The 26,896-nt window shown below is 35.8% G+C and overlaps 2 protein-coding genes across 5 annotated transcripts in view; one reads left to right on the plus strand and one right to left on the minus strand.

The window, feature by feature from the left end:
• The window catches only part of LOC120888554 (uncharacterized), a 29,695-nt gene extending 23,106 nt beyond the window's left edge, over positions 1–6,589 (minus strand). The window contains exons 1-2 of the mRNA XM_040281822.2: positions 6,086–6,589; positions 4,149–4,242 (exon numbers count right to left, since the gene is read on the minus strand). Coding sequence (XP_040137756.2) covers positions 4,149–4,242; positions 6,086–6,589 — 598 coding nt within the window. The remainder of the gene's footprint in view (positions 1–4,148; positions 4,243–6,085) is intronic.
• The window catches only part of Nap1l1 (nucleosome assembly protein 1 like 1), a 31,713-nt gene continuing 10,483 nt past the window's right edge, over positions 5,667–26,896 (plus strand). Inside the window, exons 1-4 of one of the 4 annotated variants that reach the window (XM_078053115.1) lie at positions 5,667–5,848; positions 15,705–15,741; positions 20,402–20,487; positions 21,887–21,989. In XM_078053115.1, the coding sequence (XP_077909241.1) occupies positions 15,725–15,741; positions 20,402–20,487; positions 21,887–21,989 (206 nt within the window). In that variant the 5' untranslated portion in view covers positions 5,667–5,848; positions 15,705–15,724. The remainder of the gene's footprint in view (positions 5,849–15,704; positions 15,742–20,401; positions 20,488–21,886; positions 21,990–26,896) is intronic. The other 3 variants (XM_078053114.1, XM_078053113.1, XM_078053116.1) reach the window with 3 other exon arrangements.

The raw sequence follows: 26,896 nt of genomic DNA on the forward strand, positions 1-26,896 counted from the left end.
CCTCACATCCTGTTGTTCACAATGTTTACCAATTCCCACTATTGTACACACCTGGTTGAATTCTCAGTATGTTTCCAGTCTGGCCCTGTAGATGTTAGGGTTTGTGATCACCTATCTAGGCCATACTAGACCATTGTTGAATTAAGAAATGAATCAAAACAAAAACAAGTAGTATCATTCCTTTCTGTTAAGACTGAAATTACTGGATTTTACTGAATCCACAAGTTACTAAAACTGATTACAACTTTGTGTAAGTTACTAAGCCTTTCTGTACCTCAGTTAATTAGCTATAAATAAAGATATCACTACTTTATTTATAAAGTAACTTTATAAAATAACTACTGCACAGGGTTATTGTGAGAGCTAAAATGTATAGGTGACAGAACAGTGCCCAGCACATAGTAAACTATGGTGTTTGTGGCTTCAACTTCTACTGTTTTAGTTACTGTCTTATGGATTTTTTAAAAACATACCTCCCCCAAATGTTTCTAAAAGAGATGATTTCATAAGATTTAAAAACTTAAGAGTTAACCTGGCTCATCCAGGTTAACTCTTAAGTTTTTAAGAATACATCTTTAATTGTGTGAAATTTTCATTACTAAGAAGTGAAAAACCTAGTTATTGAAAGAAAAATGAAGACTGGCATGGTGGCTCACACCTGTAATCCCAGCTACTTGGGAGGCTAAGGCAAGGGGATCATAAGTTCAAGGCCATGGGGCTGGGGATGTGGCTCAAGCGGTAGCGCGCTCGCCTGGCATGCGCGTGGCCCGGGTTCGATCCTCAGCACTACATACAAACAAAGATGTTGCGTCCGCCAAGAACTAAAAAATAAATATTAAAAAAAAAAATTCTCTCTCCTCTCTCACCTCTCACTCTCTCTTTAAAAAAAAAAAAAAAGAAAATTCAAGGCCAACCTAGGCAACTTAGACTCTCAGAATAAAAGATAAAAAGGATTGGGGATAGTTCAGTGGTTACTCTTAGTTTCAATCCTTAGAACTGCTAAATAAATAGTGATACTTCTAACAAAGGTGAGGTCTTGACACCTGAAAGTATGAGGATGAATAGACCCAAAATGGATTGATAGACACTTGATACCAACTCCTTTCATGATGACTTGGCCAAAGTTTGTCTGTGTGAAATTCGTGCCCAGGTAAAGGCAGGCATCATTATTTGTGCAGTTCTGTGTTTTCCACATGACCTTGAACAGCTAGATCCCATCTTTTTCCCAATGGCTGGAGTTGTTGTGCGTGTGTGTGTGGGGGGGGGGGGGTGAGGGGTGGGGTGCTGACCAGGAATGCCTGATCTATTGTCGCAAAATATGTTCTTATTTCTCTTTCAATATTTGTTCTCAGTGTCACTTCTGCACAGTCTTCTCTGATGGCCTGACCCTTATTTTAAGCAATTACACTGAGTTATAATGCTTGTTTACATCACATGCTCATTTCTCTTGAAATTAATTCCTTGAATCCTAGGACTACATCTTATCCATTTAAATGGAAAGGATGTATTTGCATGCAGAGGTTCTGATGCTAAGATCCTTGTAATTCAGTCTGGCTCTGCCACTAACAGGCCGTGTGAACTTCAATTTCCTCATCTATGATAAAGAGATAGTAAGAGAATATTTATGCAATGATTTTTATATCATTATGAACTCATGAATATTTGTTTACTTCTTTGGGTTATAATCAACATTATTATTATTTTGTTGATGAAACTGCTCCAGTTCTTTCAGATGGCTCCTGTGTCCTTTTGACAAGCTTCCATCTCTCTCTCCTCTCTCTCCTCTCGCCCTAATTTTTTATTTCTAACACTATAAAATGTTCCAGACTCACCTGGTATTTTCCCTCCTTTAACTGGCAAATGGTATTTAGAAGACAAGATTTATGTGCTGAGTATGCTTCTTGTTATGAGTGTACCACTGCTTCTAGACTTAGTGGACAGAACTAGGAAATGGGTATAGGTTTATTAAGATATATATAGATACATATCTCTATCACTCCAACAATCATCTATCTGTCTATAAACATAAATTTGTACTAATATCTCTGACTCAATCTAGTACCACAGGGTACCCCTGTATATTTGTGACATTTTCTAGGATAGTGAAGGGCCTGGCTCCCGATATCTACAATTGTTTACTTATTTGCTTGACCCTAATACTATGGGTTGAATTATGTCATCCTAAAACTCATGTATTGAAATCCTAATCCCCAGTACCTCATAATTTGACTTCATTTGGAGATAGAGTCTTTATTATAGAGATAACCTAGTTAAAATGAGATAATTATAGTGGGCCCTAATCCTACTGATATCCTTATCAAAAAGAGGAATTTTGACACAGACACACATATAAAGGGAAAAGACGAGCATCTACCAGCCAAAGAAGGAGGCCTGATACAGATCCTTCCCTCATAGCCCCCTGAAGGGACCAACTAGTTGTTCACAACTCAATTTCAGATTTCTCGCCTCTAGATCTATGCTTAAGTCCCCAGTTTAGTATTTTGTTATAGTAGCCCTAGCAAACCAATACAGATGTCCTAGTATACCTATAAAGTTAATTCATATTTTCTAATGCTTACCTAATGAGATATTTACCAACTATAATAGGATGTTTACATATAGCTCTTTTTGCCTCTATCCAATGAACATCCAAACTTTATTTTCCAAAGTCAACTTCCTTGTAATATACTTAATTTGTCAGTCTATTTCCATCCTATAATTCTCCAAGATCTGGTTGATTTTTTTAAAATTCCAAAACAGCAAATAGATTTTGACAAACATATAAAGTTATGTTCTCTACTACCTATAGAATATGAAACAATTTCATTACTTTAAAAGTCCCTTCTGCAACCCTTCTGGAGTCAGTTCTTCACCTCTCCCCCAACCTCTGCCAATAGAAAGTTTTCTATCCCTAGAGGTTTGCCTTTTCTATGTATTATATAAACAAAATCATAATATATAGGCTGGCTTCTTTCACTTAGCAAAACTTAATTGAGATTCATCCATGTTGTTGAGTGAATTAGTATCTCATTCCTTTTAATTGTTGATTAGTATCCCATGGTACTGCTTATCAATTTACCTGTAGAAAGACATTTTCATTTTTGATTTTGGCAGTTAGGAATAAAACTGCTATCAACATTCATGTCCTGTTATTATTGTTTCGTAGTGTGTGTGTGTGTGTGTGTGTGTGTGTGTGTGTATACATCTTTTCAACTCACTTGGCTAGGAGTAAAATTATTGGTTCACATGATGAATGTATATTCAACTTCATAAGAAACTGCCAAACTGTCTTCTAAAGTGACTGGATTATTTTGCATTCCCCCCGTAATTAGAGTTCCCATTGTATTACGTCTTTTCCAGCATTTTGTACCAGTAAGCTTTTTTCCCCCCAATTTGAGCAATTCATTTTAAAATTCATCTGTGTAGTATTAACCATTTTACATTCAGTTTTCTGATACTTAATACTATATGATGTACATCCACCACATTTTACTATCAATTCTCCCAATAATGTACACTCTAATCATCTTCCAATTACACCATATAACTTGTTTTTGTAATTCATTATGATCTCAAAGATGTTCATTTTTTACCTTTTGGTACTGGTCATTGAACCCAGGACTTTATACATGCTAAGTGCACATTCTAATACTGAGCTACACCCCAAGCCCCTAACCTTTTTTATTAACAAGTTGCTAATTAGCCATGAAATTGGTGAGGCTTCCTGGAATGAGATAACATTCCAGGCTAACATCTCAATTTTATCTCAGAAATTCTATCACTATAAAGGTTATGGAAAGTTTAGTTCATTTTAATATGCTAATTATCTTGCATTGGGCATAGCTTTAATTAGAATATAACACTTTTTTTGAGGGGTGGGGGGGGGAGTACCAGGATTGAACACTGGGGCACTAGGCCACTGAGCTACATCCCCAGCCCTGTTCTATATTTTATTTAGAGACTGGATCTCACTAGGTTGCTTAGTGATTCGTTGTTTCTGAGGCTGGCTTTGAACTCTCCATCCTCCTGCCTCAGCCTCCTGAGCCACTGGGATTACAGGCAAGTGCCACCACTCCCAACAGAATGTAACACTCTTGAGGCTCCTATTGTAATGAGTCAGTGCCATATACTATTGAGCATGGGTCTACCTTGTTCATGTATAGTGGGTTCTTCCTGAAGTGCCATTATCCATGCCATCACAATCTTTGTTAGCTTTATATCAATATTGAGTAGGGAAGAAGTCTAGAAAAACAAGAGAATCATGTATGAAAAACCAAAAGAAACAAGTAAACCAAGGCATCTGTAGACCGGGGAAAAGAACCAATCTCATTAAGATTGGGGGGTACCCAGAAAAAGCTGGGTACTTTAATGGAACACATAATTACTAACACTAAATGTGAGGATTCATATAGAAGATCCTAGGCAGTTTGAAGCAACATTTAGAGAAGCGGTTCTCAAACTTTTCCCTTTACACTCTTAAAAATTGAGAATTCCAAAGAACTTTTATGTGCATTATAATTATATTTATCATATTAGAAATTAAGATTTAGAAAATTTGAAGTTTTTCAATTCAAAACAATAATAAAGCAATCAATGGCAACAAGGAAAAATCTTCTGTATGAAATACAACAACAAAACGAGTGGCATTGTTGTTTCACATTTCTGTAAAGCTCTTTCATATATGGTTTTACAACAGATGACTGGATTCTCCTGTCTGCTTCTATTTCAATGTTTCCTTGTCACATGTCGGGGAGCCTCTGGAAAACTCTGCCATAGGCTTGAGAGAGTGTGAGTGTAAATGGTAAACAATGTCCTATGAATACTGTTTACCAATGACCTAGTATTATCATAGAAATAGTTCTGATTGTCCTCTTTGAAGGACCTGGGGACACTCAGTCTACACTTTGAGAACCACTGAAAGTTACTATTAGACAATCCAATGTCAACTGAAAATTAGCCAAGAGGTTTCGTAAGTTAGGATTTACATAGGGTTTACTTTTTTTAGAAAGATGACACAGCGGACATACTGAATGGTCTCATTATAAAGTAAGCTGAGAACACAGAAAACATGCTAATTTCATCCATCAAATGATAAGCAGAAATAAGGGACTGCTCATTAGGTAAGAGAGATAGACGAAGGGCACCCCTAGAAGGCGGGGACACACTCTAAGAATAACCGGCAGAAGATGCCGCCAACGTAGTCAGGAGGAAAGAACAGTAGTTCTTAGGTGAGGAAGGAAAATGGTTTCCAGAGGCCTGGGAGTTGAAGGAATTAGGCCAGGACAGGCATGGGAACCAAGAAGAGATCAACGTCAAGGGCAGCGCGAGCGCAGCGTTGGGCTGCTGGCCACTATCCTCATTGCCTACACCCCCTCGCCCCCCAAGGTGGGCCAGGGGTAAGACGTGAGGGTCAGGGCCCTGCCCGACTACTAATGGGGTTACGGTTTCTTTTTCAGCGAAGCCAGGAGAGAAAAGAGATGGCGGGGTGCTCAATAGAGGGAGGCGGATAGACCGTGGCGGGAACCCGAGGAGCCCAAGCTGGACGCTGAGGAAGAGCCCACCCCGCTGGTTGGAGACCTCCGCAGAAGAAGGACGGTTCTGTTACTAGGCAACCAGGCCCGGGCCCGCCTCCCGCCCGTGTTGCCAGGAGACGACGAGGCCTGGGGGAGGGCGGCGGAGCGGGCCCTACGTGCTGACGCTAATTGTATATGAGCGCGAGCGGCGGGCTCTCGGGTCTTTTTTAGCGCCATCTGCTCTCGGCGCCGCCTCCTGCTCCTCCCGTCTCCGCTGCCTCCCTGAGTCACTGCCTGCGCAGCTCCGATCGCCTGGCTCCCCGTACTAGCTGCCGGTAACGGATGGGGGCCTGAAAGGGAAAGGGGAACGTGGAGTTGGTCGGGCGGCCTTCACGGAGGGGAGGGACGGTGGAGCGAGAGCAGTGGCTGCTGGCTGCCCTGGGCCTCCGGGTCGTCCGGTGAGGCCGGAGTGGTCTGCGGAGTCTGGACACGGCAGCCTGAGAGGGGCCCAGGACCGACCGGTGCTTTTTTCAGGGGCCGCTGAGGAGACGCGGGGGGTCGGCGCGCCCTACCGTGCCTAAGGTTTCTCGGGGCCCCACCGGCTTCTGCGCGCGGACGGGAGCGAGGCCGCGGCGACGCCCGGGTATTTTAGAGGAGTCGGCTGCCGCGCGGCAAGGAGCGGGAGGCGCTGGGAATGCGGGCCGGGCCAGTGTGGAGCCCGCCACCTCGACGCCTCTGTCTTTCCCCCCCAAAGTAATACCCCGAGGGAGGCCGCTGGGGGATGGAAAGAACCGGGAAGGCTGCAAATTCCGACGGGAGGGAGGGAGGGGCCGCTGAGGGACCAGGCCCGAGGCAGGGGGGCGGGGAGGCTGCGGGGCTCTCCGCCCACTGGGGGCGGTGGCCGCGCGGGGCGGGGAAACCCCCGGCGGCTTCCTTCGACACGTGGTGAGGGGGCTGCGAGGCCGCCTCCTGGCCAAGATTGGAGACCCTTGCAGCGGGTGGGAGTGTATGTGTGGGGGTGCTATTCTTAAAAAGTTGTAGAGTTGGTAGGGTATGAAAAGGGATGATGAGCTCATAAGTCCCCGTCCCCTGGGTTTCCAACTCTTAACTGCTTCTCTTTGGTCTTAAATCTTTTTATTGGTACAGAGGAAATTTCGAATGTTAGCTGATACACTGCCAGGATTTTAAAGAATTAAAGCGTGTAAAGCGCTTATGTTAGCTGTTATTAACAAAAGATAGTATTGTGTGTCCCAGATACAGTTAGAACTTAAGATGGGAAGGTGGGTGTCTACCTTTGTTTTTGAGGAGTGGGGAAGGGGAAGGATTGATCCTCATCTATCTAAACCTTTAAACGTTTCTAAGACGATAAAGGGTTTGGCTTGTTATAGTTTAGATTCTCACAGGCTTTCCGACATTATTTCCTTTAATGAGGTTCCCAGAATAGGATACTTCACTAGCTATTTTGAAGGTGAATGGGGTGGCGGGTTAATATAAACTGACCAACCCAAGTGAGTACCTGCTACCTTGTCAATGTGCCCCATTTCAGTAAAAATCTCTCGGCAATTAAAGGAGGCGGCCACTGAGGTCCTGTGGGGGAGGGCTATTACAAAGGATCACTCAAGCAGGCACAGGCTGTCCTCAAGGAGTCCCTGGTTTAAACTATTACTGGTCTGATGATTTCCAGAAACACTATACTTTGAAAGTCTCAGAATTTAAATCGGTTGCAAATTTTCAGGAGAGGTGTAAAAGAAAATTTGCTATTTTTGAAAATACCATCAAAACATCTTTTGAAAATGGTGTCTGTGTCCTCTTTTTTTTTTTTTTTGCATGCTGGGGATTGAACCCAGGGTTTTGTGCATGGTAGGCAAGAGTTCCACCCCTGAGTTACACCCCCAGCCCATGTCCTGTTTTCTTGTCAGTTTAGATTAATGCTCCTTATCTTAGAAGTAATAGTTCTACCTTTAGATAAGAGAAAAATCATACACATATATGTAATTTATTTAAAACTGGAGGAAATGAGGTTTTCAGTGGTCTTTAGGGATTTTAGTGTCTCAAGCTTGTTTGAAGTTGCTAAAGTGGAAATACATGTTCTAAATCTAAACCATGCAGTTGTACTTTTAAGACTGGAGCTAACATAAGCAGGTGTACTTAGAAGACTTAATCTTTTGTGATTTTAAAATGTTCTTTTCAAGCCAGTTGTTGGTTAAAGTAATGAAATGAGAAACTTCACCATACTTGTGTGCAAATCTTTGTAAATTTTATCTATTGTGAAATATCTGCTTTTTATATTATACCCATTAATTGAACGAATTACTAAGTTAATACTAAATGAGGCAAATGACTGTCCTTACACAAGATTTTTTTTTTTTGTTTTTTTGGTTTTTTTGGTACACTCCCTAGCCAGAAGTAATGTGATCTAAATGCCACAGCTTATTTTATTATTCAATTTGCCCATATTGGCCCCAGGTGATTAATTTGATTATAAATTCTTAAAATATTTCAAAACAAGTGGTCTTTCTATAGAAGGGGCTAAAAGAAGCAGAATGCTTGATTTATAAAGGTCTGAGGATGTCAAAACAAAATTTTGTTACTTTAGTATTTTGCTTGGTTGTAAATTCTCAATATAATTAAAAGATTAAAGAATGAGCCCCTCATTTTCTCCAGTATAGAAATAATAATGATCAATCTATTTGGAGTCTTAAGGTTTAATCAAACCTGAAATCATTTGTAGTCTTGGCTAATACTTTGAGTAAATATTTAAGTCCCATTTAAACTCATTTCATCTGAATAAGAGTGGTGGTTAGAAGGTGGGAATAGTTGCTTTACACCTCTCTTTGTTAAGTTTTTCAGTGCATCAACAGCATTAGAGCACATTACTGGTGTCATGGAAAGTGGCTTCTGTACCTTCCTTGAGTTACCAATTCTGCCATTTATTGCTGCCTATTTGAATACTTTGCTTGCTGAGAAGTTTGTGCCTCTTGATAGCCACCCTCTCCCCCAACGTGGCCTGTGATAATCATTTTTTAAAATAAAGTAAGAATACAAAAGTACAATGGAAAACTGTTTTATTAACAGCAGTTACAGGGTGATTATTCAAGCCTTGTTTTAAAATTCTTTTATGAGTATTTCACATTTGATGCTCTTAAAGGTAGGTAGTATTAATATTTTAACAAGGAAACAGTATGTCATGGTTAAAGAAACTATCCAGGGTTACATAACTGAGCAATGATGACTTAAAATGAGGTGATTTTTGTAGTGGTTTTTGAAGGATGTCCCTTAAACTGTTCTGCTATATTTTGGATTCTACAGTGGTCTAGGGAAAAGCTACAGCATTGTATAGTTATGAGGTGTTCTTCCATGTAGTTGGGCCATATGTACGCAAGTTATGTATGCTGCACGTACATGTAACTTTGGAAGTACAATGAGGATAAATTTTGTAAGTAGGATGAGTTTTGACCAAGTGTCCTGGGTCCTAGGGTAAGTTTCCCTGTTATTGGATTAGATGATACTCTATAGATGTTTTTGGACAGAAGATAACAGTGTTCTCAAATAGGAATTCATTTTGCTTGGGAGTCTAATACAAAGTTCTCGGTTGACTATTGATAGCACTGAAATGAAAAAACTGAGTGTAAAAAAATAAGCTGTTTAAGCTGAGGGGTTGTGTTGTAGCCAAATGCAGTGCTATCTAAAAATTTTTGCTTAAAGTTCATTTGGAATGAGGTCTGAGGTAAAGGGAAAACTATATCCTGGGATATTATTGTTTCCATCTTTGGCTTTAAACCATTTTTGTTTTTTAGTGATTGGCTGTTTCATCATGAAGTAGTCATTTTTTGTAAAGGAATAATGATTTAGTTTAGTGAATAATCTATGTAACAGGCTGATTGGAAAGTACCTAGGTTTTTAGAATAGTGGAATGGGCTTTTGTTTTCAAAGTCAGGTTTTAAAACCTAACTACTTCAGGATTGTGTTGCTAAGCAAGGCACTTAATATTTTATTTCCAAAGTAGGAGGAAAGCCTATAATTCCTAACAGAGTGGCCAAATGTGTTTTCATAAATGTTGGCTTTTCTTCGTATTCATTGATAGTATGGGCAATTTACTCAGAATAAGGATTACCAGAATGGTAAGAAGTTGAAAGTAGGTGTCTGGACATCTGGTTATTAAAAAGACCACAAAATGATCAGATTTTGTGGCCTGATTTAGTCAATGGCCTGTCTTCTAATGAAAGATTTTCTTCGTATTAGAATTTTCAAGATTAAGATTTACTTTCAGGAATACTGTTTGGAATCACCATGCCTTTCCATTAAGATCTTGTGTACATTATATATTGGATTATAAATTGAACCATTTTGGGAAAAGTGGCCTTTTTATATTTAGTAATACTCTTGAAGTTTGTTTTTTTCTGATGTTAATATATTAGGTTCATACTGAGTTTTGAAACTAGATGATGAATTTCTTATCCATAGAATGACACTGAATTTTCTTGAAGACAGTCTTAGGAAATTTTTTTTCTTTTGTGTACTGGGGATTGAACCCAGTGGTGCTCTACTACCAAGCTACATCCCCAGCCTCCTTTTTAAAAAAATTGTGAGAGGGTCTTGCTAAGTCACCAAGAATGGAGTCCATCTGGGCGATTCTCCCACCTCAGTGTCCTAAGTCACTGGGATCAAGGTGTGACCCCATGCATGGCCTTAGAATCTTTGATAGGAACATTTACTTTTACATTTAATGTAATTACTCTGAAGTTTACAGGAATATTTTACTTTTCTTTATTTTTTGGTACTGAAAATTGAACCCAGGGACATTTTACCACTAACCTCTACCCCAGCCCTTTTTATTTTGAGACAGGGTCTTCCTACCTTGATTAGGCTGGCCTAGAATTTGGAATCCTCCTGCCTCAGCCTGTGGAGTTGCTGGGATTACTGATGTGCAGTACTGGGCCCAACTTTTCAGGTTTATTTTAAAAGTGTGTGTTTTCATTACTTTATTTTGGAAGTTATATATGCTGTTTTCTAATCTTTTGGTAGTCATTCTGGAAATTACTATTTGCATACTAACCAAACATTGGAGTGCTTATTCACATCACTGACTTCAAATACTGTGATAATTTTAATGTTTTAACACTCACAATGGTAATTTTATTTCTTTCAAAATCCTTATTTAGCTGGACATGGTGGTGTGTGCCTGTAGTTATAGTGCTAGGGAGGCTGAGTCAGGAAGATTGCTTGAGCCCAAGAGTTTTGAGCCTGGGAACCTAATGGGTCCTCATCTCTAAAACAGACACCATCTTCATGTAGATATACACAGATAATCTTTTTTCCTTAATGTATTTTCAAGTATCCATCTGGAATCACTTGCCTTCTATATGAAGATTATACTACAGAATATTTCAGTGATAGTGCTTGGAGGGAGGTGTTGTTAAGTGAAGTATTTGCTTTGTTTTCATTCTTACAGGTTACTTTGTTTGCATATAGTATTCTAAGATCATCAGTTATTTTCAGAAAGTTGTGAATTCTATTATCTTTTGGTATCTGATATTGAAGAGAAGCCAGCTGTCAGCTATGCCTTTGAAATTAATCTTTTGTGTACTTTCTTAGGTGACTTCTTTGTCTTTGGGATCTTGCTATTTTACTTATTTATCTAAGTATGGTTTTCTTTTTTATTTATCTTGAGTAGAATTGATAAAACTCCCTGAATCTGTGAGTGTCTGTTTCATCAGTTCTGGAAAGTGCTTAGCTATTAATTTGTTCATGTATTGTATCCTATCCTATCTTTTCCTCCTTGAACTTGAAGTTTTCTGTTTTTTGTTTTTTTTTTCCCTATGAGAGATTGAACTCAATGTACTTAATTAACCACTGAGCCACATCCTCAGCCCTTTTTATTATTTGGGACAGGATCTCACCAAGTTGCTTAGGGCCTTGCTAAGCTGTTGATATGATAAACTTGGTGATCTTCCTGCTTCAGCCTTTCAAGCCTCTGTTATTACAGGCATGAAATCTTTTTTAGACTTTGTTGTATCCTAAAATGTCTTTTCATTTCAGTACTTCCATTCTTTAGTTTCTTGCTCTGTTTTAGAATAGTTCTTCTTTGCTTTCTTTAGCTCGCTTAATTCTCAATTTTGTTTAATCTACTAAAGGCGACCCTTTTAATTTGATATATTAAGTTCTTTTCCAAATCTGCTGTTAATTTAATACATGTCTATTCTTGCAGATACTGTTTTTTCTTCCTTTCCTCTTTCTTCCTTTCCAGTGAACCCATAGTCTTGCACATGCCAGGCAAGCACTTGATTCTGGAACTATACCTACAGTTCCCGATACTATATTTTTAGACTTAGTAAGACTGGTTGTTTTTTGGCCTTTGTCTACAGTTTGTTTATAGTCTAATTGACAATAATACTTAAGTCTTTGTAGGGCTGATTTCTGTTGTATTCCTTTAGGTTGTTCTGGTTGCCTTTGGAAAATACTTGTATGAATTATTAGAGATCTAGAATGCAGTTGCTTTTCGCTTACATTTGATAAGCAAGTGCCTGTGAGTATACTGCCAGGATACTTGACGCTATCTTGGAGTTTGGAGCAGCAACACAGATGAAATGAATTTGGGTCATTTGTTTAAGAGAGTTGGCTTATAATCTCTGAAGACATAGCACTTTGGGGTTGCTGCTTATTTTCAGAAAGTTATTATAAAGATTCCTCATTGGATAGGCTCAAAATTTTGATTTCGAATTAAAACCAGAGTTCACATTTGCTGATAATGGCAGTTGACCTCAGGGCAAAAGTATTTTCCTATTTTGCCTTCATATTTTGACCAGTAGTAATTCTGTATTATATTATTAATGTTTCAGTGCTATTAAGATTTTAATAAATTTGTTCTTTGCTTTTAATTATTTTTTATTGGCAGTATTAATCTGCATAATATAGCTTGTCATTATCAGGAATGAAAAGTTTTTCACAGATTTAGGAGTGCAGTTTTATGTCCAACATTGTTTGATATAATGTTAACCAGATTAAAAAAAGCAATGTAGGTATTAATATAAACCTGTATTTTTCAGTGTAATCTGATTATCTGAGCCATCTGTTTCAGAAGCTGCGAAGGGTAGGGGTTAAAAATGAAGATTTTGGAGGGGGGGGCACTCCATTGGACCTTTTGGGTTTTTTTCTTCTTTTAACTTTTAATTTTAGGTTTACAAGAAATTTGTAAACATAGATCAGAGAGTTTCTGTATGCTCCTTTCCCATTTTTTCCTAATATTAGTATCTTAAAGTTACCATGGTATATTTTTCAAGACTAAAATAATCTATTTTTTAAATTATCATCCCAGCTTATTATTTTGGAAAACTGTTCAATGGTATAATTAAAAATGGATTGGATGAAAATAGCATGTGTTCTTTAGAGTACTTACCAGGTATCAAACTCTGGTTAAAGTTTTAACATGGATTTGTTCCTTGAATTTTTTTTTTTTTTTGTAATAGGATGAAAACATTTTTAAATGCTGATAAAAATATAAAGCTGTACATATGAGTGGAGTATATTCCTTGAAATAAATTCAATCCAATGAGGGAATTTTTTTTAACTTTTTTATATATGATGAAATGAAGCCAGAAGTTGTTTCCCTGTTGATTGCTTCAAAGGTAGTGTAAACCATAATGATTTAACTGAAATTAGGCCCAGTTTTATGAATGTACACAAGCAAAAAATCTAATTTTCCTGAATGGACAGTTTGGGTCTTCATTAAAAAGTTCTATTTCAAAAGTTCAGAATCTAGAGATAGTGCTGAAAACTGGACATTGGAGGTAGTTCTGTGAACATGTTAAAATGGCCTAAAAATTTAAATCTGAAATTCTGAGTTTTTTCCCCATATATTTTTCCATATTCTAATTGCTAGGTTTATTAGACAATATGTTAATGTTTCCAACCCAGGAAATTGAAAAATATTACTGATTTAAGTAAACTTCTTTAAACTGGAAAACCAAGTAATGCAAAATGGAAGTTCTCACCATGGTAAATCTCTATATCATGTACTACGACAAGACTGGGATCCTAATTAGAACAAAATGTATTCTATGTTTTTATAGTCAAATTATACTTTATTGTCATATAACTAAAAAGAAAAAAATTTTAAAAAATTCTCATTTCTCATGTTTTATAGTAACTACTTTCAGGTTTCTGATATAGAAAAAAGGTTTTATTTAAGGGGCTGGTGGTGTGGTTCAATCATAGTTATGTGTTTAGCATGTGATCTGGATTCAATTCCTCAGCACCAATAAAATGTATGCAAAGGTTTTGTTTATATTATAAAAGTATGATATTTTATTCATGTCCTAATGGGATTTTGCCATATATCTTATACCTTACATTTCCATATCAGCTCTTGAGAATTGCTTCCATTTTCACTATAAAGCATTTCTTTATGTGCATTCCATGCTAATAAATTTATAACATATAAGTTGTGTATATTACTCTGAAGAATAGTGATTGGTAAAAGCATATAAATTTCTGTAATGAGTCTCATCTGAAAAGTTGGGAGAGACCTTAGCTTACACTAATGTGTAATTATATACTTGAGCCATCTTGGGATGGAAAGAAATAGAACTATATAGGAGTTTGTACAACAAAGAATTATTTAACCAGTTGTTCAAGATGTATAGGATTTGTTCACTGGGGCTTTGGAGGGATCTTGAAGGTGAATATGAAAAACAAGGCCTTAGATGCTCAGTAGTTCTTTTTTTTTTTTTAAGAGAAAATTATAATATTTTTTTTAGTTTTCGGTGGGCATAGCATCTTTGTATGTGGTGCTGAGGATCGAACCCGGGCCGCACACATGCCAGGCGAGCTTGCTACCACTTGAGCCACATCCCCAGCCCGCTCAGTAGTTCTTTATGGAACATTCTTATAAGTAAATAAGGCTGGAGATGGATATATTTAAACTTTGCTTTTGATATTCCTTTAACCAGGAATAACTGTCCAGAAAAGTACTAGTTTATGAGAACATAACTCAGATTTAAGAAAGAATATTTATTAAATTTTTCCCTGTGTTGAAAGAAAATTCTCAATGATTTGATAGACACTTAGAATCCCAAATACATTTCTTTGAAGATTCAATATTTTTCTTAATTTTTGAATTCAGTTTCATCAGTAGTTTGCTAAACATTTTGTAGAGATATGCTAATTGCCCAGTATCACTGGAGAAATTTGTCATACTACTAGGAAATATTTAAGGAAACATTTTTAAACAAAAGGAAGGTATGTTAAATATATATTAGGAAGAAATATTTTCTTTACTAATTAAAGGACAGATACTAGATCCTCAAATATTACCACTTGACTTAAAATCAGAACCTTAAATACTCTTAAGTAATATTTAAGCATGCTGTTATGAGAGTAGTTCATCTTATAAGATTTTGTGGAATTAATCCTAAGGCTGAAAGATGAAAACTTGATTTTTTAATGCGGAATTCTGTCTAAACTTGGTTTAGGTTTTTTTTTTCAGTGATCTGGATGACTTAACATTCAGCCATTTTTCACTTAAGTATAACACATTTACCTTAAGGTTTTCTTCCCTCTCAGAAGTATTCTCTAAGTATTCTCTAAGTATTCAGAAGTATTCTCTAAGCTTTAGGAATTTAAGTCATTTAATCAATCTTTCCAGTAAACTTACTTAGATTTGGTAATCAGAGTGTTAATTAACAGTGTATCAGCATTACCAGGGGAGGTTGTTGCAGGGGATGGTGGGAATGGTTGTACATCAGTCATGTGAGATGAGATACAGAAGGTTTGTCTGACATAAAAGGTTGGAACCTAGATCTTTACAATTAATGTGTAATCGTTTTAAAGGGCTGATGTGTGATGCAGAGATTACTAAACCTTTATTTTTTTAGTACCTCCAGGAGCATAAGTACAATAGGTAGCAAATATTTTTTTAATTTGAATTTGATAAAAAAAATACTGTTAAAAGTGGATTTGTTCAAAGATGTCCTGAATAGCCTAAAAGTTTAGCAAAAATTTAACATTTATGATTAAAAGAATTTGAACAAAAGACTTTGTAACACTATTCCTTTTACAGCAAATAGGAATTCTTTACTGATGATGTTAATATAATAATTTTTTATATCAGATTCTAAAAGCCTACTCTAACATGTTTGTTTTAAGCAATATTCTCCTGAAAAAATATTTTAACACTGATGTTTCTCTCCATAGGTATTTGAAGTTCCTACAACATGGCAGACATTGACAAGTAAGTGGCAAATAGTTGATACTTTTTGAGAGATTTGGCATCACTTTGTATTGTATTGTAGTTAACTTCTGTATACATTATATATATTATGAAAATGTATGGTAATGACTAATGCTTGATACTTGCTATTATGAAAGTTGGGTACAGCACATCAATGGAAAAACACAGTATGGATAATCACTTTCATGGTAAATCATTTGTCAGTGTGTAATCTTAGGAAAGTGCTGAGAACTATAATAGGGCATAAGTACTTGCAGAGTTTTTACCATATGTGTATTTCCCAGAGATTTTTCTACTTTTATTATAATGGGCATATTACAGTGTTTACAAGATGTATATAAAAGGAAGATACACTATAGGTACAAGATGTATATAGAATGTATATATAGAATTTAAACAAAAAGACATAAGCACAAGTTAATTTTAGAACATTGCTATTAGAAGCCCCTTTTGCCCTTTCTAACTTGCATTTCCCACCTTTCCTCTTTAGGTATGTAAACACTATCTGGCTTTTGTCTAATTTATTTCTTTGCTTTTCTTTTTAGAGTTTTACTACTGATAAATTATTAATCAATATTTAATTTTGAAGAGCTGAATAGCAAGCCAAACTTAGTTAAGTAAAACAGTATTAACTACTGTTAGTTAAAGGCTCCAAGATAGGACAGTAAAAACAAGAGACTATTTGGGTCATAGTCTGGCTTAAGCTTTTCTGAAGCTTTTCTGGTTTCCATTTTGGGAAAAACTATAGGGTAAGGTGCTATGCACTTTGAAGTACGTATCTTGGGAAACAGTTTTAAGTTGTGTGGTAGTTTTCTAGTGTGAGTGGATGGATGTCTTGCAGAAATATAATCAGGGAGAATGGAAAAGGATGAGCTGCCCAACATCTGTTGCCTTTGATTTAATAGTAGCTTGCCAGTTCATATAGGTTAAAAAGAACACTTGGGGGTGAGGAAAATGATGGGGTTATTTGTTGCTGTTTTTAGGCATTAGTGCATAGTGGTAGAAGGGCAGATAATTTTACTTCAGGGCCAACAACATGCAAGTACACTGGAGAATTTGAGCAAGTATTCCCATGTCTACGTACTGTCTTTAGCATAAAAAAAAATAGAGGCAGCAGGCTTTTTAATGATATTGTCTCAAAGTGATTGTGTCTCAAAGACACTGCTCTCATCTGGATTTCTTCACCCTGGTTGTAAGGTTGTCATACTATCTTCCTGGTGTTTCCATTTCTTTCTCTTTGAGTTTGCTATATTCTACACTTTTTCTTTTCTTTTCTTATGGTTCTTTAGTACTTTCTTGGAAGAGTGCAAGGGAAGTAGATTATTTTAATACACGATATGATTGAAAATGACTTCTACTTTATGCTTGATAGTTAGAATTTTAAGGTAGGAATTATTTTTCATCAGAATTTTGAAGGTGCTACTCCATTGTTATTGTTACCTTGCTTGCAGTGTTGTTGTGTTGAAGTTAAAAGTTAATTCTTGATTATTTGCATGTGATATTTTTGAAATAATATTTCTGGAAGCTATTATGGCTTTGGAGTTTTGAAAAATTTCCCATTGTTTTGCTTATTCTATCTCTTTGTGTTAGACAGTCAGTGGTGGACCCTTTCAATCCAGCAGTTCAGTAGCTTTTAGTTCTAAGGAATATTCTTGACCTTTTGGGGGGCTTGTTTCTGTTTTCTCCTTCTGCACATTCTGGTAGATGTCATATGTTTGATAGGTCTTCTAATCACCTCATTTTATTTTTCATCTTAGTTTCTTTGTTCTTTCTGGACAGAACTAAAGAAACCTTGTTTTTCCAGTCTTAGATTTTAAATCTCTATTGTATTTAGTTTCTAAAAGTTCATTTGCTTTTTATTCCTGATTTTTTTTTTTTTTTAAACCATCCTGTTCCATTTCATTGATGGTAGTATCTTTTCTCTGGATGTTTCTTCCCTCTGTATAATCTTATTTGCTCTTTAATTTTCTTTCACCCATTTGTTTTAGTCTCAATAATGTAAGAGATGTAAGAGATTTCCTCAAATATGAGCTAGTATTTGGTTATCTGCTCATTAAGATTGGCATTAAGTTGAGAGATTAGGGGTAGGGGCAGTGGGAAAGACATTAAAAAGATGATTAGAAAATTTGAAGGTTGGGTAGGAGGGCTTATTGATTTGGAATTTTAAAGTAGCATCATTAGAATGGGTATTTGTTTTGAGAAGCCCCCAATTTCCAGAAATCCCCCCCCCCCGTCAGTAGTGATTTCTCCATCTGTAGTGTCTGGGTATAGGCTTGGCTTCCATTCTGTTATGTTAGCAAGCAGTCATGTATCTTAGGTACTCTAAATTGTGTCTGTCTCCCAGTACCAGTTCAGAAGTTCCATCTTTCAGAGATGAAACTTCCATGTTTCTAAGAGGGTGGAGTAGAAAATCTAGGGATTTAACTGCTTATTAGTTTGTACCCAGTCCTTTCTTGTTTTAGTCATCTTCATCCTTAAGCCCTAATTATAGGAGTATAGTTGATGCTACCAGTTCTTGTTTTTTTGAAAACTCTGTATTTGGGTTGTTCTTAGCTTTTCCCACTATTTACATTTTAGTTCTCAAGTGAAATTGATTATCTGTTGTCTATTTTCTGGCTTCCAGAGTTTTGCTGTTATTGTCTCCTTGTCTTTCTGTCTGTTGAAACCCTTTTTCATAATGCTAATGGACATTTTGGAGAATTCAGAATTATCATATGAGTTTGTGCAGTACTACCTTATTAATCTGGGAGCCTGCAGTTTGTAAATTTTTAGAAAAATAATAAATTGGTTATGGTGCCTTGATTTCTTTCTCCCTTATTATTTAATTTTAGATACCTCTTAGCCCTCAGTGACTGAGAGAAAGGGCATTTTGTTCTTTAAAGTAGGAGTCAGTGAGCTTTTCTCTGTAAAGGGACCAAAAGAAAATGTTTTAGACATTTTTAGGCCATGTGATTTCTTGTAAATACCCAACTCATGTCATGTAGTATGGAAGTGACTATGGTGATACATAAATGAATTAGTTTGTCTGTGTTTCAATAAAAATTCCATTTGTGAAAATAGAAGTGGGAGAGCCAGGCTTGGTGGTGGTGCATGCTTGTAATCCAAGCAATTTGGGAGGCTGAGGCAGGAGGATCACAGGTTGTAGGCTAGTCTTAGCAAATTAGTAAGTCCCTGTCTTAATCACAAAGGACTGGGGATATAGTGGTAAAGTGCCCCTTGGGTTTAATCCCTGGTACCCACCCACCCAAATGAAAGTGGGCTGAATTGGGTATCTGACATAGTTTGTGGGCACCTGTGTTTAAAGCCTTAAGATGTGGATGTTCAGTAGATGATTGAAGATATATGGCTGTTCCATGTTGTCTTTAGCTTAGCCTGTGACTCTAAACTCTTAGGCAAGTATACACTTAGGTTTATACCATGCTCGACTATTTCTGCAATGTTTTACTAAGTATAAACCGAGTACTTTGTACAAAGTAAAACAAATTGCATGAATCATCATTTCTAAGGGCTGAATTTCTTTCTTTAGCTGGCCCTAGATTTTGTTAGCTTACCACCTTTTATATACTTGTGCCTGTATGAGAGTTAGTATTTGTTCCTGTATGAAAAATAATTTTTCAAATGCTGTTTAGACATGAAGCAACTAAATCTCTAATCCAAATATTAAAATTCAAATTCAGAGGCTTGTATCATGACTCTGTTATTGATTTTAGGTATCTTTATCCCCCTTTTTAATGCTAGATATAATCTCATGTTCAAAAACTAGATTTTTGGTGATTCTTTAAGACTAAATGAGAAGGATGCTATCTTTTTACCTTCTCTCAATGAGATCCTCCTGATTTTACTCTAAGTGAGAAGTGGGCTTAGATATCTTAACAGTTCTTCTCCATCTCTACTGTGAAGTAAAGAAAAAGGAGAAAAGTCCAAAGATAGTGATTACAGGTTGGTATGGTTGCTCCACCAGCCATCAAGGACTCAAGGTCCTTCTATTTTTCCCAGCTCCTTTATAGTTATCTTGGTGGCTTACATTTTCTGGGTATTCATCATTCTGTGTGGCTGCTAGAACTGTAGCAATCAAATCCATATTCTAGGGGGGAAGGAAAGAAGTGAGATTAAAAAAAGGACTTCCTAGCTATCTACTATTCTCTAAGGATTCTTCCTAAGTTCTATTCTACTTCTGCTTTTTTTATCTTACTGCCAAAACAGACATATTGCCACATTTAGCTACAAGGTAGGCTAGAAAATGGTAGACTTTGTGTTTTGCTTCCTATATAAACTGAGGATGCTCATACTAGGAAGAATGAACTCAATAGATGATGTTAGGTCAAAAGCATATGCCACCTGAAAGGACATTCCCCTCAGATTGACCAAACTACATTTTTAAAGATGGAAGTATGTACTTTATAATTGGAAGGCAGTTGTGCTTACTACTATATCACCAACACATTTCCCTAAACTTTATAATTGGTTAGATGCTTTTAAATGAAAGTTTATATACTTCCAGTTAGTTCTTACCTATGAAGTTAAGAAACTGAATTACCTTTTGAATTTCCTATCATCTTTGAAAGAAAGCATATTGATTTAGAAAATGAATTTAAGTTTTTTTATAATTTTTTTTGTAATTGGTACATTTGAACCATGGTGTGATACTATGATATTGTAGCAAAGAACAGTCTGAACTTGATCAAGATTTGGATGATGTTGAAGAAGTAGAAGAAGAAGAAACTGGTGAAGAAACAAAAATCAAAGGTATTATTTTAAATTACTTTAGGAGCCAGTGGTGGCTGGCAGTGGACTTCTAGAGGAGAGTCATAAGTACCATTTCATTAAAAAAAAAAAAATGGGGCCCTCTACATTGTCCTTTGCCCACTAATCCATACTTCCAGTTCAGTAACTTTGAGAGGGAGGGAGTGTGTGTGTGTGTGTGTGTGTGTGTGTAAGAGGGAGGGAGGGAGGATGAAGGGAGAAACAAAGGAGGTAGTCAGGAATGAATGTAATGACTCATCAAAAATCACTCATCAAATCCTTTGCTGCTGGGGCAGCACATAGTATGGCTGTACTAAAGAGCTGTGTGGATTTTATCTGAATTTAGAAATGTTTCAGGTGGTGGGGTTGGGGGGACTTTGCTAGTGCTTTAATATGTTTAGTGTTTAATATAGAAAACATGCAGTATGTATGCCTTTCTAAAACTCAACTCTTCCAAACAAGAAGAAAGTAGTTCATTAAATGTAGATAAAAATCATTCAAAATTTACTCTAGCACAATTTTAAAACGAGTGGCAGTAGTAGGGAATTGTGCTGCTCTAGGTATACCCTGTTATCTGGGCCAAAAATATTGAAGCACCAGATGACTCATGTTTTCATTTTTAAACCAGAGATGAAAGTAAATTGTGACAGGATTCTAGAACTTATAGCTTTCATCTTTCAATGTTTTTTTAAAACAGATATGAGACTGTGTCCTCAGTGGACATTATTGATGTTTCTAAAATGCCTTTTAGTTACTACAGCTGTATGTTATCCAGTGATTTAATATCAGAAGTAATTTGACCTTCTGGAACATAATTGGGAAAAATTAATGGCAATTTTGTATAATATCTATATAGGTAAATACAGAAAGAGCAATATTATTTGTTTTGCATAAATTTGGCTTAGATTTGGACTGAATAATTTTTAAAAAACAATAATAATCAAATCTTGTTTGGCTTCAGTTATACCTTTGACTGTTTCAACTCTTAACTTCCTTTGTATACACACAAGTATATTACACAAACATGAACATCCAGGTCATTCCTCCGTCTTTATCCCAGGCTGTCACTATATTTGTTTTTGACGTGTTGTATGCCTTCAAAGAACTGTCAACAGTATTAGATAGGCATCTGGATGAAGCTTTGAGCTTTGCAAAGTACAAGGTGGGTGAAACAAGGTACTAGGAAGAATAGGAAATGAGAGAGAATATTGTTCTGAGCTTTCCTGAACATTGGGTTTTCCTACAGTGTGTTTTCTTTAGCTTACCCTGCCCATTTCTTATTACACAAGCATTTTATATATAGGCCAATTAGGAAAACTTCACGATTGGACTATCCTGTTAAAAAAGCTTAATACATTTTTATAAAAGCCTTCTTTCAATGCCCCCCCCCTTTTTTTTAAAGCGCGTCAGCTGACTGTTCAGATGATGCAAAATCCTCAGATTCTTGCAGCTCTTCAAGAAAGACTTGATGGTCTGGTAGAAACACCAACAGGATACATTGAAAGGTACAAGTTCTTTTTCATCCTCCTTATTTATCTTTTCTATAATCAGCATTGCAGGTATATCTGTTTTTTTAAACCATCTAAGATTTATGTATGCAATAGTGGAAACCTAATGTCTACTAGTACCTAGTATAGGATTATTGGAAGTTTAGAATTTTGCTTTAGAACCACCCATTTAGAGTTGATCTTTTAAAGTTTGTTTTAGTTTAAGTCCACAGGAGATACACTGATCTTAACCATTTCTGAGATTTGTTCAGTGGTTTGTTAGAAATGCATAGATTTAGAAGAACGATTTCTTATATTTCGTTAGTGACATAATAATTAACAATATCCTGAATATCTTATTAAACTTACAACTCCGCTTTATGATTTTAAGATCCAGTTATATTGGATATGGGTCTTATGTATCTAGTACTTAAGTAGGTAGTATCTAGTATATCACTACCTACTAGCTTCTAAATGTTTGGTTCTCTGTGGTATGTGTCCACTGTTTTTTGTTTGTTTTTTGAACCTTTTGATGGACTTCTCTTCATCAACACAGATTCTATTGTGATAGGCATCCTGTGCATCTCCTTTAAAGAAATCGTGCATATTTTCTTTGGGATGTGTACATTATGTATAGTGGGATCATTAGTACTGTAGGAGATGCAAGCTTTTGGTATTTCTAGCATGATTTCCAGAAATACTGTGCCCCGTGCATGAGGATTGCTTTATCTTTGTGTCTCTGCCAACAGTTGGCATCATCCAGATTTATAGTGTTTTTAAAATTTTTATTTTTAAACCAAATTAAGAGTTATGGGCTCACTTGTTGTATTTTCTGATTGTTCATGAATTTTGAGCTGCTTTTTATAAAGATAGTGAGACTTTTAGATTTCCTATTTGCACCCTTTGTCCATTTTCCTATTGGGGTTACTGTCTTGTTTCGTAGAATTCCTTTTGTATTCTAGATGCTGTTATTCCCATATTGGCTTTAGGTATTATAAACAATATTTTGTATAATTTCTATTAAGTTTTATCTTTGGAGTCTTCCATTAAACAAATACTTAATTATTTTTTAAATTTTTGCCTGTGGCTTCGATTTTTGAAACGTATAGAAGTCTTTCGTAGTTCCTTCCACATTTCCTATTCACTAATAGTTTTACCTTTGACATTTAGGTCTTTGATCTCTCTAGAAGCCACCTTTGTATTTGGTGTGAATACACATCCGTGTCCTACCCCAGGGGGCTAGGTTTTAGAACACTAAAGTATAACTTCTTTCCCCCATTTCACTTGTGTACCCCTCCACATTTATTGCATGTCACGTTCTTATAAACGCTTGCATTTGTCTTTGAGCAGCACTTCCTTTCATTGGTCTCTCTGTCTTTTTGTTATTTTCACAGTGTAGTTATGTCTTAATATCTAGTAGGACAAGTTGCTTCCTTCCATACCCTCACACCCCCAGACACAATATTCTACACTCTCTTGTTTCATGAGCCTTTTTGTGTATTCTTTTGTCATTTTCATAACTTCATTACTCTGACTTTATAGTATGTCTTCTTATCTGACAAGGCAAGTTGCTTCTTTCCATCTTTCCCCATCCCCAAACATAATCATAAAATTGACACAACATTACCACATATTTGACAATTAAGTTCATCAGAATTCCCAAATTTTAAAAAATTTAAAAACACTAAAATTTTGATAGGAATTACAATTTGTAGATTAATTAAAGAGAAGTGTATCTTTAATATTGCATATTTATATTGTGTTCTGGGTCTTATAATTTCACTTTATCAGAGAGGTTTTTTTTTCCAGACATTTCTGTGTATTTTAAATGTGTTGCTTCCTTAAATTTTATTTTGTTGTAGTTTTGGCTGACTGTTCCTGATATACAGAGGCATGCTATCGATTTTTTTATTATTGTTGTTTTAATGTTGATCTTCTATCCAGTAACATTACTGAGTTTGTTTTTGTAATTATGTTCTCCCACCAGACCTGACAAAAGAGCTTATCTGCATTAATGGCAGTTTTAGCTCAAATCTTCTACCTTAGATCATGCTATATTCTTCTGTCTTTAAATACTGTATTAAACATTAGCATTACAGATGAGCATCTTTATCTTATTTCTAGTCATATTGGGAATTAATATAAAAACTCCATTATATTCAGTCCCCACTCGCCCTTTAAGTTTGTCACAGGTAATTGAAGCCAGGGCCCTTGCACATACTATATAGGTGCTCTACCTCTTAGCTACATCTTCAGTCTTCAGTTTCTATTTATTTAATCCATCCTTTCCTGTGTTCATTCAAATGCTTTTTCCTTGAATCTGTTCAGTATATAATAATGTATGTTTTGGTAATACATATTTTAGATATCAAACTAGCCATCTTCCTGGAATAAACTTAATTATCATGTGTTACATTGCTGTATACTTATAATTCTGTTTTTATTCATTAGTGAAATAGCTTGTGTTCATATGTGTGCATGGATGTATATTTGTGCTTCCACAAAGAAACTTTCACAGAGTGATAATATTTAACAGGCTTTGGAGTCAAGACTCCAAAACTGTCTAATAAATGAATGCAGCTGCAATTACTTTTTTAATTCTGTGTTTTGAAACACCTTAGTAAAATAGGAATTTATTCTTCCTTGAACATTTGGTACAACTCTTCTAAATTATATTGGGGCTTTTGGAGTTTGGGGATTAGAGCTCTTGGGGAATTTGAGGCCACCATTTTTAGTTATAGACATATAGATAGGTATTATTATACTTTTATTTTATTTATTTATTTTTATGTGGTGCTGAGGATTGAACCCAGTGCCTTACGGGCTAGGCAACCACTCTATCACTGAGCTACAACCCTAGCCCCTGGGCCACCATTTTTTTTTTCTTTTAACACAGTTTATTCACATTCTTTTTTGTGTCTATTAAGAGTTTTATCTTCTAAACTGGTATGTATTTTATCTGGGTTTTAAATTGACTAGTATAGTTTTACATATTTTTGTTTAATCAAAATTATATTACTCTTATTGATTTCTGGCTTTAATGTTAACATGTATTTGTTTAGTTTGCTCTATTCCTTTTTACAGTTTGGTTTATTTGATTTGTAAAAATCTGTCTTTTGTTGCCTTAACACTTTTATATTTGTCGGGTATGAAGACATGCTGAAATTAATAGCTCAGGCTTATTTTATTGTTCAAGTTCTCATCCTTTCTGCTTATTGAGTACCTGCTTAATCTAAGTTTCTTGGAACAATATGTTAAAGATCTCTAGTTTATCTTTTTTTTTTCCCTATAATCCTATCAGTTTGGGGTTGGTACATTTTGAAGCTGTATTATTAGATATTTGCTGTTTATAATGTATATATCTTGTTCTTTTGTACTGAGATATTCACTTGTACTTAGCTTTTTTTTTTCCTTGCCATAAATTCTGTTTCCCTCCCCGCTTAATATTATGATAGCTATCTGAGCTTTCTTTTATTTATTTATTTTTTTAAGACTGACATTTCTTTTTTGACTTCTTGTATGGATATTTGCTTCTTTGTGAGTAAATTCAACTTCGTGCTTCTTGAAAATTACATTCTCTTTGAATTTACCACTGACATTTTTTTCTATTTTTAAATTTTTTGTACTTATTTCTTTTTATCATCCTCCTATACTTTCCATCAGGCTGTCTTCTGATGGTTTTGAAGTTAATACATTCTGTTTTAAGATGTATCATAACTTAATACCTAGGTTTATGTACCCCTGTTTGTTTATTAAATTTACTGTTAATATAAAAATTTAAGCTGGTTGATCACCTATATCTTAAGGAATTACCTGTGTTCTTGTTTTACCTTCTCAAGAATTTTCTTTAATATATGTATGTATGGCCTTCAAGCCTGATGTTCTTGATACAATTTTTATATTGCTTTCATATGTGGATAATTTGGCCATAAAATTTTAGATTGATAGTTCTTAAAACTTTTAAAAATTAGGGCTGGGGTTGTGGCCCAGTGGTAGAGCACTTGCCTAGCATGTGTGAGGCACTGGGTTTGATACTCAGCACCACATACAAATAAATAAATTAAACAAAGGTATTATCCATCTACAACTAAAAATTTTTTTAATTACAATTAAGTTTTTTCTCATAATGTTTCTTATGAAACCTAGCATTATCAGTCTGACTCCTTTTGATGATTATTTGCTTTTTTCTGTTGAACACCTTTATAATTTTCTTTTATTTTTGATATTAATAAATACCACTGATGAGTAAGGATTTTCTCAAGAAAAGGGAAATTGTAATCATTTTTTGTAATAGTCAACCCCCTACTGTTTAGCTGTTGCTACTTTTTTGTCGTCCATAACTCATATCTTTTCAATATTACTTAATGCTGTCTTCTGGGAGAACTTTTCAACCTCACGGACTTTTTTTTTTTTTTTTTTTTTTTGCTTTTGGGCTCAGGCATTTTGGGTAGTGTCATTTACTCAAAATAAACATTGGTGGGAAGAAAAGGTCAGAAGTAGTCTATGGCATTTTCTTGGAGAGAGGGGATAACTTGAATGCACTTGGAGCCTAAGACTCAGGTTGGTTGACAATTCCAGGCAATTATTCTGGTTTGCTTGGAGGAGAAGCAGTCTCCTTTGGTGTCTGATCTATTTATTATACTTAGATAGATGGGTAAAGGAAGTAGTCTGGCTTTGACTGACTGTTACCCTAGAAACTCTGGCATTGGGCTCTTTTGAATGATATAAGACAGTGTTACAAGGCAAGAGCAGAGATTTTAAATTTTTCTTTGCAAAAATGATTTTTTCTGCCTATCTTCAATGCTGCATACTCTAGCCATCCCCTCCCCAGATTGCAAACCACCTTATCACCCTATACCAGTTAAATAGCCTTTGATATTACTCAGAAGTGACTTATGGAGTGTGTGTGTGTATGTATATGTGTC

Source organism: Ictidomys tridecemlineatus, chromosome 6 (genome assembly GCF_052094955.1).
Source record: "Ictidomys tridecemlineatus isolate mIctTri1 chromosome 6, mIctTri1.hap1, whole genome shotgun sequence".
NCBI classification, from domain to species: Eukaryota; Metazoa; Chordata; class Mammalia; order Rodentia; family Sciuridae; genus Ictidomys; species Ictidomys tridecemlineatus.